This window comes from Equus asinus, chromosome 3 (assembly GCF_041296235.1).
Source record: "Equus asinus isolate D_3611 breed Donkey chromosome 3, EquAss-T2T_v2, whole genome shotgun sequence".
Lineage (NCBI taxonomy): Eukaryota > Metazoa > Chordata > Mammalia > Perissodactyla > Equidae > Equus > Equus asinus.
In genome coordinates, this window is record NC_091792.1 from 114,122,384 (window position 1) to 114,138,071 (window position 15,688).

The 15,688-nt window shown below is 33.7% G+C and overlaps 1 protein-coding gene across 31 annotated transcripts in view; it reads right to left on the reverse strand.

Annotated features, from left to right (window-relative positions):
* The window catches only part of ADGRL3 (adhesion G protein-coupled receptor L3), a 798,980-nt gene that overhangs the window by 35,534 nt on the left and 747,758 nt on the right, over positions 1 to 15,688 (reverse strand). For 17 of the 31 annotated variants that reach the window (XM_070505758.1, XM_070505757.1, XM_070505756.1 and 14 more), the window contains one exon: positions 45 to 2,400. The exons of 5 other annotated variants lie outside the window; for them this stretch is intronic. In XM_070505758.1, coding sequence (XP_070361859.1) covers positions 1,601 to 2,400 — 800 coding nt within the window. In that variant the 3' untranslated portion in view covers positions 45 to 1,600. Of the gene's footprint in view, positions 1 to 44; positions 2,401 to 4,284; positions 4,337 to 8,879; positions 9,009 to 15,688 lie in introns of those variants that run through there. 9 more of the 31 variants (XM_070505765.1, XM_070505764.1, XM_070505767.1 and 6 more) reach the window with 4 other exon arrangements.

Sequence of the window (15,688 nt, forward strand, 5' to 3'; positions counted from 1 at the left end):
GAAGAGAATAATTAATCATATAGTACATACATCAATACAATATCTTCTAAATCTCAATCAGTTGTTTATTGGTTGGCAAACAAGTTTCACTTTTACAACAAATATTAGTAATGAGGTCATCCAACTTTGAGACCATACAAAATGGATCATAAATTTAAAAAAAAAATCATATGTGCTGCTAATTTACCTCTTGTATTCCTACATTACTTAAAATCCTGTCAAATAAATAAATTTTCCTGTTAATAAACAGAAGAATTTTTTTAAAAAATCACTTCAAAATAACTTGACCTTTCAATTTTTACTACGAGGGAGTGAATTTCCTTTAAAAATTGGTAGGGCAGGTGCCCACTTGGGGGTCAGACTGAGCATTCAGCACTTTAACGCCTATAGGATACCGTTTTTCACATGCAGAAGCCCCGCTAGCTCTATTGACACCTCTTGACTTCTAGAATCATAGCTACTCTCCTGGTGATGAACTGCTTGCCAAATATGCTTTGCATTACAACAGATGTGCACTGTAAACATAAAAGTTCGTCCTGCTCTAATTTGCAAAAATGCTCTTGGAAATATTTTTGACTGAATAAAGATATATAGTGAGGGAAGGAAGTCTAATTTTCTTTATTTTATTTTTTTTTGTAAAAAATAATTTGTTTGCATTACTAGAAAATGATTCTTATAAAGTGATAGTTTCCTTTATTTATTTATTTATTTTTTTGCCAGGTGAAATTTTAAAGGAAAAAAAGAAAGAAAAAGAATAGAAAATGAAGGAAGAAAGAAGAAAGGAGGATAACTTCGCTCTCTTACTGGTAGGCAAACTTGCAAGACCAGCACGAAAGAAAAAGAAAACTTCTTTTTTTTCCACTACATTAACAGGACTCAAATTCTGGAGGAACAGAAAGCAGACTATATGTGCAATGCTAGTATCTGTACATTACATAGAAATTGTTCGATTTTTCTTTTGCCATTAGTTTTATCATCAGTTAATACAGCAAATCATAAAATATGCATTTAGCATATAATTCTAGAATTCCCCTCCATTTCATTATTAATTTTGTTGTTTGATTTTGTGTTCCACAGCTACTCCCGCTGTGGTGAATTCAGGTCATGAGTGACTAAAAACCGCTACGTGATACAGTTTTGCTTTTGCCTTTATGTTTGTTTGTGCAGCACTCCGATCTATATGCAGCATGGTTACTAAGTTCAAACAACTCTTCTGGCCTTTTAAAAAGCAGGTCCTTGTAATTATAGTAACAGAGCATCAGAGATGTTAGAACAAACACAACATAATTCAACAAGGCCACAATGAGCGCCATTTTCTTCATAACTCGTTCATTAACATAATGAAGTCTCCATCTGAGGGGGGAAAAGGGCAGGAAAGGATAGGGCACAGGGGGATTTCGCCAGTTATCTTTCTCCCCTGGGCTGACCTAAAAATCCCAGTTAAAAAAAAAAAAAAAAAAAAAAAGAAGTCAGAGTTTTTGTTTGTCTTTCAAGAACAGCATAAAGATTTAGGAGTACACACATTATTACCACTGTTTATATCAACTCGAACAGTCAACCAGGTGTTAGCAGTTTTGTTTGTTTAAATTTCTGTCATCTTCTATAGACTAGTGACCAAATGAGCAGGTCCTTTTGCACTTCCCTCTGGAGGGGTCCCATCTTTGTTTGGAGGAACTATAAATCCATCACTGCTGCCACGACCTAGCTGGTAGTAGGTGTGCAGCTGATGGACGTGGTTTCTGGAGCCTAGGTTTGGCATGCTTTTGTAGTAAACATCTTCGGCATCACCACATTTGGCCGGTGGGGGTTCGGTCTGGGTGCTGGTGGTAACGCTCTCTGCGGTGGGCACACCAGCCAGTGCCGGCATGCTGGTGTAGAGAGAGTCCCTATGGGGTGACTGGAGATCTTCTGTGTGCTCGTTGGTTAGCAAAGGGAAAAAGCTCTCACTGTGGTCTTGGGGGATCCGCCTTCTGGTGTAATGGTGTGGCTGGTGGTTCTCTGCGGAGTAAACTCTTGGGGGTAGCAAAGGAGCATCAGATTCCTCATGAATGAGTTCCAGGCCCAAACTCTCCTCGTGGTTAAAGGAGGTGGCGTCATCCAGGACAATGGCATCATCTTCACTCCCACCGCCGAGGTTATTCACCAGCTTGTTCATCAGATTCCTGTTTTGTTCGCTGGAGCGCTCGTGGTTGTTCAGGTAAGAAGGGATATAGTTGGAAGTGAGTTCCTTCAGAATCTTTTTCTCTAGGGCGGTCTCGTTATGGTTATAGCCACGGTCTATGATTTGCACACAGTTGCTCAGGTATTCGCCGCTGGCAATGCTGTAACTATTGCCATGGTTACCATTCAGTGGTAGAGTATCCATGACACTTGTATCCCTGGCATTGTTCAGAAGCCCCTCTGAAAAAGATTACAAAACACTATGACACTTATATCCAATTAGCCATAGAACACATACACACATACACACACAAGCAAAAACATCCGACTATGAAGTATGTATAAACTGCTAGCATTTTTAATTAAGTATAAAATGTTTGGAAATAAAAATACTATTAAATCCATATGTACGTATCTATATATATACACTTGGACAACTGATAGAAATCTTAGAAAAGAAGTGTTTAAATCTTTAAAAGAATAAGAAAAACCTGTAAATTTGCAATTTCCACACAAACATTGCCTCACGTTGTTTGAAGCAGATTTGGTTATAACTTAGGAAAATTTTACAACAAAATGCAAAATTTTGGTGTAATCACTCATAGCTTTCAATTTATACACGTCAAAGTCAATTCAATAATTCATTACCTTTAATTTTACATGTTAACATTGAAATAGGTATAATATTAACATAATTCATGTGTGGTACTTTGAATATACTGGTCAAAGTAAAAGAATCAGGTAGTTTCTAATAATTTGTTATATAATTTTGTAGGATTAAAAATAATCCCTACACACAAAACCACAAAAGGATTATGTTCAATTTGTCAGAATGATGTCATGAAATAATGCTTAGTCAAATAAATGGCACATCAAAAATAATTTGCACATAGGAACTTTCAAAACAAAAATATTTGGATTTACTTTCTAATTTTTTTTCTGCTATAAGCACTTTGCTTACTATTATATTAACCCATTAGTAATTGTTTAGGGTCATTAGGTAATACTACAAAAGAATGTGTAAGGACACAGGGATCTGATTCCTAAAAACAGTTAGTATTAAAGGTTCTATTTCATAATGAGTGATGACTTTGTGTGCATATTAAACTTTGGGTTTAAAAGAGATTAAACATTTTATTCTGGGGAGAAACAGCTGCAGTGAAATAAATTTGACCACATGCTTCTTCAAGGTTTTTGCATTCTCTTGAATGAACAGAAATCCAAGAATCTATAATAGTTCCATAAATCACTTCAAATGCAACCACAAAAGAAAATAAAACACAAACATTTAACCAATACTGGTAAATAAGAAAGAGTACTTCTTTACAGGACAATTAATTGAAGAATTGTATTAAACATCTCAATACACTGCTAACTTGTGAAAATATAGCATTCATTCTATATCTGTGATGCAGTTATGTTTGCCAAAAGTGAACTTTCATTGCTGATTTAAATAAAGTGCCCCAAATATATCAATTTTTATATGGACTTCTGATGAATACTCTGTATTCAAGTAACACAGTTTTCAAAAACAGCAATGCATAAAATACATTAAAAAGCAACCATCACAGACATAGCGTGAAGCAATTTATTTTCATGTTATAAGGTATTTTGTAGACAAATCCACAATGTTAAGAAAAAATAAAAGTAAATGCTTTTTAAAGGGCCGTATGTGATGGGTGACTGCTGCTGCAGAGGCTGCTATGGTATGCTTGATGATTATGGTTGAGTGACTGATGCATTGAAACATGTGTTTATTATTTCTGTTGTCAATGCATTAGGTACGGATTGAAAACAGCCATAGTAAAATAAAACGGCTATGTTGCATGTGACATATTTGTATGATGGAATATACTCATGAAAATTAAAAGTTTATGAATTACTTAGCAAAAATAAATGCTTAATTTAAAAACAATTTAACTCACACAAACATTACATGAGACTTAACAACTATGTTATGTGACACAATAAAAGAATCAGACAACAAAAGCGTCTAATTGCTATTAACATATATTTATATAAGTCGATTCATAAGCTCTTTAGTTTTTAAATTGTGAGATGAACTGTTTTTAATAACTACATCATCTATATGTGATGCAATAAAAGTGAACTAAAAAAAATTACATTTGATATGCAATGTTTAGCTTTACTCCCATACTTGTCTCTCTGTAGGGCTCTAAACGACAGCATGAAGAAAAGGAAAGAAAAAACAACAAGTAAGCTTACAGCGACAGTAGAAGAAACATGAGTAAAAAGCAAATTGATGATATGCAGAAAAAAGAGTCAAAGGAAATAATTTCCACTGCCCCAAAATTCATGAGTTGGTGTTACATGGTTTATCATAATTAAAAATATTGAAATGTTAGTCAGAAAATAAGAAATCCCCCTTAACACATGCTAATAAAACGAGTCTTTAATAAGCATTTCTGCAGTTTGTAAATTTCAAACAAATACACATTTATTTTAAAGTTAAGATTATCACACCAACCAAGGAGAGTAAAAATTTGAGGGCAAGCCTTGACTATATCCACACTATATTTCAATATTATATATGTGTGTGTGTGTATGTTAGAACATACTTGCTTCTAAGGAATGTTATATAACTGTAAAATTTTTCAGTAAAACTATAAATAAAACTTTAGCTTATTATACACAGAGAGAACACTACAGCTGAAGGTTTTCATACTTGTGTTTTTTTCCCCTTAAGTATCTTCTCCTTCCATGTACAAAGGTTATTTTTCCCCCTATACAAATGCTTTTTATCATTTGTGCATAATACTGATCAATACTGTCATTTCTGGAGCTCATATTCCAAAGTTGTATAACTACGGAGAAAGAAAAGGGTTAAATCCAAGCATTACTCTGCATCAGGAAAATGTGAGGGGGAAAAAAACACCACCATCAATATTAGATTTTCTTCTGGATTGGCATACAATCATATGCAATCAAACATTTTGAGAGTTGATCCTTTAAAAACAATCCTAGCCAAATTTTTTAAAAAAAACTTGTATTTTAATCAGGTCAAAAGAACTGCTCTTGCTGATTTTGTTTACAGGAAGATTAAACCATCACAAAATAAAAACCAGCGAATTCATCCAGCTAGATCATTTCAAGAGATTCCCACTTGTTATAACTTAACCACTGCTTTAGGGAGACAGTTTTTGTACTTTAAAAGTTGATTTGCTTCTCAGCAAAAGACCAATACTATTTCAAAAGGCATGGGAAATGTCTTTTAAAGTTTCAAAATAGCTTTAGAAAAAGAATTTGAAATAAGGAAGCCAAACTGTATGGCAACAGATGGAAATCGTTTGTTGACTCATTATAGCTCCTTCCTTCAATGAGAGCGTTTTAGGAGTGGAAAGCACATGAGCGAGAAGCAAAGTTCAAGTCCTGTTTTTCCAGATGAGGAAACTGCAGCCAAGAAGTGCGGGGCCTTATCTAACACCACCCTGCTAATAATGGCAGGCCTGGTGTCAGAAAGGGAATCTTCTAGATTTCCTCTGTGCACTACTGTTTGTCTCCTTCTCTTCACCTTTGCCTTAGGCTTTGAAAGACATAACAGAATATTTATTTACAGACTTTATAATATAACCTTGTATTCTTACCAACTATAATGTATTCTTCCCTACATCCCATCCTAATATATGTCTTTCTTTAAAGTTTTAGAGTTTAATTCAATTACTTTAAAATGTAAATTCTTTTGTAAAACGATGACTTTCTATTATGTTTTGTTGACAGGTTAATCTATAATGAGACTTATCTTATAAAAAATGAATTCTTCAACACTGACAAGAAGATAATGGCCCAGACATACTATGCATGAAGTTTTAAATATTTCCACACACAAAATTTAAATCCAATATAACAAAAGTATATTATTCATCTTTATTCCTAACTCGATATGCTTTACTAATACCATAAACACATCTTTACATATTTCCAATAAAGGCATTACAAACAGAAGTGGATACTTTAAATCTGAATGCTTCTTTGCTTGGATGGCATTGGTGCAAGTGAATGAGAGGACCCAGAGAACAGAACCAAGTGGTCATTCAGCATAAACCACTCCAGTACATACCGAGCCACCTATACTGCATGTAAGATTTCACCTTGCCAGTAAGAATATAAGTGCATTCATCTGAAAGCATAAGATTAGTAGCAATATGACAGTCACCAAGATTTATTTTTGGTCAGTGGTAAAAAGAACTATTTTAAGCACTATGATAGTTTCTTAACATCTTAAAAAATACTAAAACATGAAATAGTTGAACAATTCCACTTCTGATTCTGAAAAATATTTATGAAATTATTTACTCTTGCTTTAAGAAAAGTTAGTAGAATTTATTTAGTTTACTGGCAATAATGACAAATCCATTCAGAAGAATCCTTTGTGTATTTATTGATAATCTTAATAGCAATGTCTAGTAATAGATTCCACAGGAATAAAACTTTGCATCTACATGGTATTATTTTAAATTTTGCATCAAGAAAATTTCACTTTGATAGTCTTTATAGAAGTGTTCTATTCTTAGAAAAAAATCCCTTAATTTAGGATAATGGTAAAAATAAAATAAGAGAAGAAGCCAGATATCGATTAGGGAAAACATATAGATTAACAATTGTTAGTTTTTCCTTATATAAGACATTTGAAACTATATCTGAATAATCAGAAAAGCTAAACAAAATATGATCTAAATTTATTACTTGTTTTAAAACAATTTCTTTGTGTAAGGTGAATAATGTGCGATAGATTGAATTTGCAGATATGGTGTAAACCTTCATTTAACATCATTCAAAACTTACTAATATGTCAGCATACTTTAAAATGTTTATAGTGACACAATTATTTGTCACTTAGCCTAATGAAAATAAAGAAATAAAACAAAACAAGCCTTTATAAGGTCTGCTAAATTGTTCTGCCAAACCACATCTGGCGGACTGTGTATTGTACACTTTATTGAGTGCTACAATGAGATAGGGACAGTGACAAATGAGAGACAATTTAGAGGGGAACTAACTATGAATAAGGACCCAGAAACTATCTCATATTGATGGCACTCAGCTTGTTTTACTAGGGAAATGGAGGACTAAAAGAAGACAGGTTAGCCGCTCTCAAGAATTTAAAGGATTGCCACAGGGAGCAGAAGAATGCTTTGTTCTTCTTTTCTCTAGAGGGCAAACCTAAGTGTCATGGCCAGAGGCAAATTTTGGCTCAGAGGAAGGAAACAAAGTACCTAACAAATGAACTATTTCAACAATTGAACACATGAAATCCTGAGGTGGGAAGGGCTCCATTAGAGGAAATACTTAAGCAGGCTGACAGAATGTCAGCAATGTGGTCAAGAGGATTCAAGGAGCTCTCTCCCTTCTTTTGATTCTAAAAGTCTACAATGAAAGTTAGACTTGTAGGCTTTAAGAAACTTGATAATATTGAAAGTTTGCTTAAGTATTTCATCCTATTGACAAACAACTTTATGTTCCAGAAGTCACTTCTGAATTATTGACTTTGGTATTTTTGAAATAATTTAAAATCATCCTCTGTATCTGGCAAGCTGTCACCTGAGAAGCTCAAATGGTTTTAGACACCCAACGGCCATGTTGCAACATACGCTTTTCCAGAACGGGCATTCACGCCAAGTTTTACACACTCACCGCCACCAATCTTTACCTCTGACTGAGAAGGAAAGAAAACAAGGATTCCCACAGAGGATAGCTGAAATTTTATTCAAAATTGCCTGGGAAAGTTAAATACTGTTAATCTATCACGTCCAACTTGAAGGAACCGTGGAAGTCTCTTTGTTACAGTGAATTTTCTTTCAAATACAATTTTAAATAAGTGGTTCACTAACTAGGATTTTTCTTTTATGAAACTTTCATTTGAATAATGTTTTCCCTGTAATCTTTTTACATATGATATGAATAATTTTTAATTTCATGTGCCCCTAATAAATTTTTATTCTTAGAAAAGGTAAAGCCACATCCAAACACTTATATTGTAAGTTATTTTAAGGAGATTTATGCTTATTTATTTGAGATACAATTAAATTTTATATCATTTAAAGCTGGTGGATCTACAGAGGAACCAGATTCAAAAGCCTTGTTCTTAATAGGTAGCCACAGAAGAAAAAGCATTACGTCACTTTCCTGAGCCGATTCATACAGGCAATGGCAAGCTAGCATAGAGCTTGCTCTTTCCTCCACAGCGTCGTAGTTCGATAATAATTTTCCCTGGCGTTGATCTAAATGCTTTCATCAGTCCTGATGCTTTGTGCCTAGAGTGTGCTTCATGGTATAACAGAGTAAGATTATTTCTTAATCTTAAAACATTAAGACTATTGAATCAAGTCTTCCTTTATCTTACTTACCTTAAGCAAATATCTCATTTCTCCAAATAAATAGGTATTTAATATAAAAATCAATCAACAACAAGAAAAGTACCGACAAACCACAATACATTTTATAACATTACAGAGAAACAAACATATATTGATGAAACAAGCATTTGTTTATCAGAAGGAAGGAATCCATTTCCTACTAAGGAAAACCTAAGGAAAATGGAAAATAAAAGCACCAAGAGGGGTGGGAGGCGAAGGGAGTCTGTGTGTCTGCTTCCAAAGGAAAGAAAAGGCAGGAGAGAAGAAGGAAAAATAAAATGTGGCCATAAAAGCTACATAAAATGGGACTCTCACTTGGAAAAATTAAGATAAACTCCAGCACACCTTGTGTGTTGTACATGCTGACAGAAGGGTTGTTACAGACCGCCGGTTCCCCAAGCAATGTATTATAGGGATTGTTAGTACCATGCGGACGAAGCAGAGCATTGCTTATAAGATGATTAGCCATGGCTCCTGGAGCAGCCCCATAGAAAGACAGAGAAAAAAAAAAAAGGTCAATCAGGCAAATGTGTTTGAAAAAAAGAAAGGAAACATTTAGAATGACAACAGTTGATATAGTCCTGATTACAGGCAGGCAGCTAATTAGACTCAAAAATATATGCCACTAAAGCACACATGTTTCCCACAATGCACATATCCGAGAGTCAATGGGAAAGAAAGAAAATGATTTACAATGTTGATTAAGCCACATTTAGAGTGTTCTCTTTCCCAAAGTGTAAGCAAGAATATATTCCCATGCTTGCTAAAAATAAAAATTAAATAAAAGGCAAAATACAGTCTTCCATACAAAGAAAACACAAAACAAAAGCTGAAAAAAATAGTTTAAAACACAGGAAGAAAAGCTAAAATTAAACAAAAAATACCCTCATTCACAGAAACCACTGGCTTGTTTTCAATGAAAGTGAAAAAAAGAATAAAAGGCAATATTTATGATAAAACACTCATTTGGAGAGCAGTTGTTGACACAACAGAAGAATTTGACATTTCTTAAAATCCTACGACGAGAAATTCTTTAAATTGAAATAAAATAAAATACAAATCACTCTTATTAGTACACCATAGTAAGCATACTAATTAGGTGAAATTACAAATCTGATAAAATAATCATATGGGCATTATTTTAAAATATTAGCTTTGTGGTATCTACCAATTCCATTTTCCATTTTCCAGCTGGTTGTTTGGACTTTGACATAACAAAGTAACAAAGTTAAATTCTTTCATCTCTTTGTGAACAGATGTCTTAGGTTCTAACTTACCATCAATATGAGTTGCAACCTCCCACCCTCCAAAACCATTTAATCAAAAAACCAAAAATAAGAGAAATAGTTTTATTAAATATAATTAGGCCATCTACAAAAACGATTGGCAGAAAGTGTATTTATGTTAGATGATAAAGAAAGGAAAAATGACTGAGGAATGAAAAATATAAGTTTTATGGGGACAGTCAGGTTGAACACACAGTTACATGGTAACATACACATCAGAGAATGAAAATACAATCTACAGATCAGGAGAAAATATTTGCAAGTAAATTTACAAATATTTGCAATCCAACAAGACTAGGATCTGGAATATAGAAAGAATTCTCAGAGTCAACAGTAAAAACATTGAAAAACAAAAAACCCAAAAAACAATCCCATTGGGAAATGGGCCACCAGCATAAACAGACATTTCATGGAATAGGATATACAAGTGGCAAACAAGTTCATGAAAAGACCTGATATTAGCCATTAGGGAAATACAAATTAAAACCACAATGAGATATCACTACATACTTAAAATAAAAATGGTGACTACATCAAACGCTGGCAAGGATGAAGAGAAACTGGATCATTCATACTTTGCTGGTGGGAATGTAAAATAGTACAGCTACTCTGGAAAATAGTCTGGCAGGTTCTTATAGAATTAACCATGCAATTACCATACCACTCAGCAGTGTACCCTTGGACATTTAGCCCAGAAAAATGGAAATTTATGTTCACACAAAAACCTGCACATGAAAATTCATAGAAGCTTTATTTGTAATAGTCCATATTGGGAAACAACAGCCCAGATGTCCTTTGATTGGTGAATGATTAAACAATCTGTGGTATATCCATACCACGGACTACTACTCAGCAAAAAAAGGGAACAACAATTGCTACGCATAACCAACTGGATGAATCTCTAGAGAATTATACTAAGTAAAAAAGACAATCAAAAAGACAATATATATATATACTGTATGATTCCATTTATATATATATATACACAACATTCTTGAAATGAAAAAATTATAGAAATGGAAAACAGATTAGTGGTTGGCAGGAGTTAAAAATGGAAGGCAGAAGGAAGTAGGTATGGTCATAAAAGGGCAACATAGGCATCCTTGTGGTGATGGAACTCCTGTGTATCTTGACTATGGTGGTGTACACACAAACCTTCCTGTGTGATATAATTGCCTTGGAACTAAACACAAACGCACACATGCACAAATACAATCAAATATAAGTAAAACTGAAGAAATCTGAACAAGATTGACAGATTGTATCAATGTCAATATCCTGGCTGTGATTTTGAAGTATAGTTTTAAAAGACACTGTTGAGGAACACTGAGTAAAAGGTACATGATCTCTTTATCATTTCATACAACTGCAAGTGAATCTATAATTATCTCAAAAAAAATCTATATTGATTAAATAAAAAAAAATTTAGTCACTCATAGAAAATGTTTACAAATGAGAAGGGAAAACTTGGCGATGGTAGTTTTAACTTTTGCAATATCATAGCTCTTTGTTATATGGTAAGCTATCGGCCAATAAATATTTTAACCTCAAAACTGGGAAACTGAACACCTCTTGATTTAAAGGACAATGTAGCTTGTCAGATCTTTTGAGCTGGAAAGTTTCAGTTCTTCCAGGAAATATCTAAATATTTGTTTGCATCCTAAATATCTTACAAAGAACTAGCATAGAACTAGCACCGAAGTTTTCACTTACTAAATGATCAATGAGCAGTTGCTGGAGTTGTACACCATATACATTCAAATGTTCTTAACACAGTGAGCTGGCAGACCTTCAATCTATCATAAAATGGACCGACCTATCAACATATTATTTTCCATTGATGAATTAAATACATGGAATATTAATAAGAAAAGCTAAAAAGGGTTGGCTAAAGCGCCTTTCAGATAAGAAATGGAATATTGTAAATCTTAAACATGTATGTTGTTTATGTTACCCAAATTTAAGATTAAATGTTAACAGAGACAAGATTTGGTCTGTACATTTTTAAAAGGGAAATTACTTATAAGTTGTACCTGTTAGTTACTATTTATCATCCTAGCCTTTTTTCAATAAAAAGGTAAGTTAGTCTTTCAAGACAAATAATTACTTTCTAAAATTACTCTACATAAGGATTTAAATAGAAAATGAAAGATGTAAGCAACTTAAAATGAACTAGGGTAAAAGTCTTAAAAACATAAAATTGCTCAAATTCTTCATATTCCCTCACAGATCAGATAAGAAGTGAGATCTTTATGGCTGAAGCTTATATCTGCATCTCTATCCATTTCGCTTCATTACTATGCATGACTTAATTTGAACTAATTGGAAAACAAACAGTAGGCTGGGAGAATTGCCATGCCACTCTTTTTCCTTGCTTCATATAACTTACTAAAGAAAACATTCCTTTGTCATATATATAAATGTTTTGTTCTATGCTGATGTAAAAAAAGATGGTCTGTGCTTTAGAATAAAGAAACAATTGATTTGAGAAGAATCAAGCATCAGTAAGAAGCAGGTGACTCAATATTTTGGTTTCTGTGTATCATTCAGTTTATTAAAAAAAGCTAAGAATATAAGAACAAAAAAGTTTAATCATACAAAAATGGAGCTCCGTAATGGAATTCTAACGAAGCTGTCAAAATTTTTATAGATAATTTATTGGTCATATCTTCCCTAGCATAAATTTCCTTTTCAGTTTTTCTAATTTGTGAATGTACTTTAAAACACTTTCATCAGTGAGACTATTACTTGTAGAAAGGCTGAGTTTTAAAGTTCATTTCATTTATCATCAATTCCTGCTAAGCTGGAAAGGCCAGAAACAATAGCAGAAATGCTATCGGTATATAGCTGTGTATGACACAATGGTGGCTAACTGGAACAACATTCAGTCTCAGCCAATGGCTTTGGTGGCTTGCTTCCTCAAATCTGGGTGCAATCCGGAATCTATTACTGATCTATAGCCATAATGAGTGACATGCAGTCACAACTGGAGAGTCACCTGCTATCAAGTCTAAAACCACATAAACACAGAAAAAATAATTTAAACCTTTTTGTTTTTTGGTGAGGTAGCTTGGCCCTGAGCTAACATCTGCTGTCAATCTTTCTTCTACTTTGCTTGAGGAAGATTAGCCCTGAGCGAACATCTGTGCCAATCTTCCTCTATTTTGTTTGTGGGTCACCACCACAGCATCGCTGACTAGTGGTGTAGCTCCAGGCCCAGGATCTGAACCCACAAACCTTGGGCTACTGAAGGGGAGCACATGAACTTAACCACTACACCACTCGGCTGGTCCCAAAAAATAACTTAAAACTTTTAAACAAAAAACATTTTCCTCTTTTTCCTTGGTATTAAGGAACTTTTTCCTGATAGAAAAAAAGAATCACTACTTAAAAGTAAGTTGCTTTTTTTACTATCTCTCACTTACTTTTATACCTCAGGTGCCATTTGAAATCAATATAATTAGTATCACTGAAACTAACTTTCATCCCAAAAATGGAGCTATAATAAAAAATGAGCATTCAGTAACAGTAACTAAAGAGGAGGATCTGAAGTTTGATCATCAATGTTTTGTGAAGAGCATAAAGTTATGGATAAGCTCTGTGGGTTTGCTAGTTTGAAAGAATGATGGATATGTCTCAGTAAGCACACAGTTATCACTCATTTGATTCACCCAGGGTAAGAAGTCAATACTTTTTCACAGACTCTCAGGGCATGGAGTGACCCCAAGGGCCCATTCTTCCTGTCACTATCTCAAACAAGTGCAACTTTCCTAGTAGGTATTACCACACGGTTCCTATAGTCTCCACTCACATTTAGACATTTCAATTCTACTTTTGAATAAACTGACGTATTGCCAACGCCTACCTCTTTCAACCAAAAACTTGCACAGACCCTGTCTTCCTCCATCTTTTATGTCCAAAGTTACTTTTGTCTTTTCTCTGTTGCTGCCCTGCATTTCACTTGTCTTTGCTGAAGTCCATTCTGTTTGCTTCTGGCTGTTTCCTCTATTTACTAAGGTCACTTTGAATTCGGATACTATTTTCCAAAGTTCTCTTCATCCTGTCTCTTCCTCTTCCTTCCAACTAACTTCTGATTTGTAAACTTCCCTTCTAATAGCTGGGAAATTTCTGAAGACTTCCAAGAAGATCAGTGTTTACAAACCATCTGTCAGTGTTTTTCAGCAGAAAAGTTAAGCTACCTGGGTGTCAGTTTGGAGGCACAAATAAGTTGATGTTGTGGGGTGGAAGGAAGATAGTTACAACACAACATATGTGAAAAGAATGTTTTTGTGCTAATTTCACTGGAATGTAAACTCCAGGAAAACGTGGAATATGTAGGGTTTTTTCACTGCTCTATGCATACCAAGTGTCTAGAATAGTTCCTAGAACCCAATAAATATTTGTCTAATTAATGAAAACACTAATGTGAAATCATGGCATCCTGAAACTATAAAACAAAAACAGTCATTTTATCAATTATGAGTAGTTTCATAATTTTAGTAAATTTTTTAAGAGTGCCAACTGTCTAATTTCTAAGGTGATTTCTTTATTTCTAACACTATACCAAGCACTATAATATTGAAACTTTTAAAGCAGAAATAAACATTCACATAATTATTTGGAAATACAAAATGCTACATGAATACTAACTGCAGATAATAATAAGAGAAATAAAACAGTACAACTTGCCATGATTCAAAATAAAAAGCTCAAATTGGGTAAAAATGCTCAAAGTAAAAAGCTCCAAGTAACTACGTAAAAATAGCTGTTCCTTAATTATCTGACTCACCAAATCCTGGCTATAGTCTAGCCATATCTGCTTATATGCTGTCAGAAACAAGGGTTAGCTCTTTAATAAAACCATGGAAAAGGAATTAACATTGAACTTCAACATACATGAATCATCAACAAAGCTGCCAACAGAGGACCAACCACCAAATCTTTTATTTTTGATGAAAGTGTGATAGAAAGCAAATAGGATTTTCATATCCCATACTGAAAAAATTCTGGGAAGTTTTTCTGACAATTATTTGAAAAATTAGACCCTAAAGCTACTGAAAAAGATTATATGTAAAATCATAGTCCTTTTAAGAGGAGTCTTTTTCCTTTATTTATAGATGAAGGTGGAGGTTGATAAAAAGTTTTTGAATGAGTGAAATTTGAATGGAATGATAATAGTACACTCTTTTCAAATGTATAGTTTTACCACAAAACTGTTACATTTCTTTCTTTATGAAAATAAAATAGGTGTTTTGACATTGAGAGGCTCTGAATGACAGCACTGTCTAGGCCAGTTCAGTGTGATACATGTAATTGAGGACTGAAAATCTAAGGCGGATCGGCGTGCTTTGAAATTGTGGAGTAAAGAACAGATCTGAAAAAAGATGACAGTTGGATCCCACTTGAATCTATATTATATCATTCAGAAACATAATTCAAACAACGTTTCTTCCTGACAGCAGGCTAACAAAAGTATACTGAAAAGCTCTTAAAATAACTTGAATTGTCACTCTGCTCTGCTCCTCACACTTCATTATTTAAAAACGTACTGACACTCTTATTTGATCATATTGGATGGGCAAAGTTTTATAATTCGAGACCTTGGTGATCTAATGAACTAACTGAATACACCATGCTTTAATAGTCACATACCCAATATGCCTTAATTTTCAAATTTTTATAATTTATAAACATATAGAATAGTAAATATTCCGTTTGTTTTATCTCAATAAAACAGTTTTACCCAGATGGTTCTTTCTTCCTTAATATACCTCATCTTCCATTCCATTCATTCTTGGTTCTTTCTCCCTTGGTTTGATGTAGTTTTCTTTTAGGAAGTCACTTCCATTATACGCATTGACTCATATA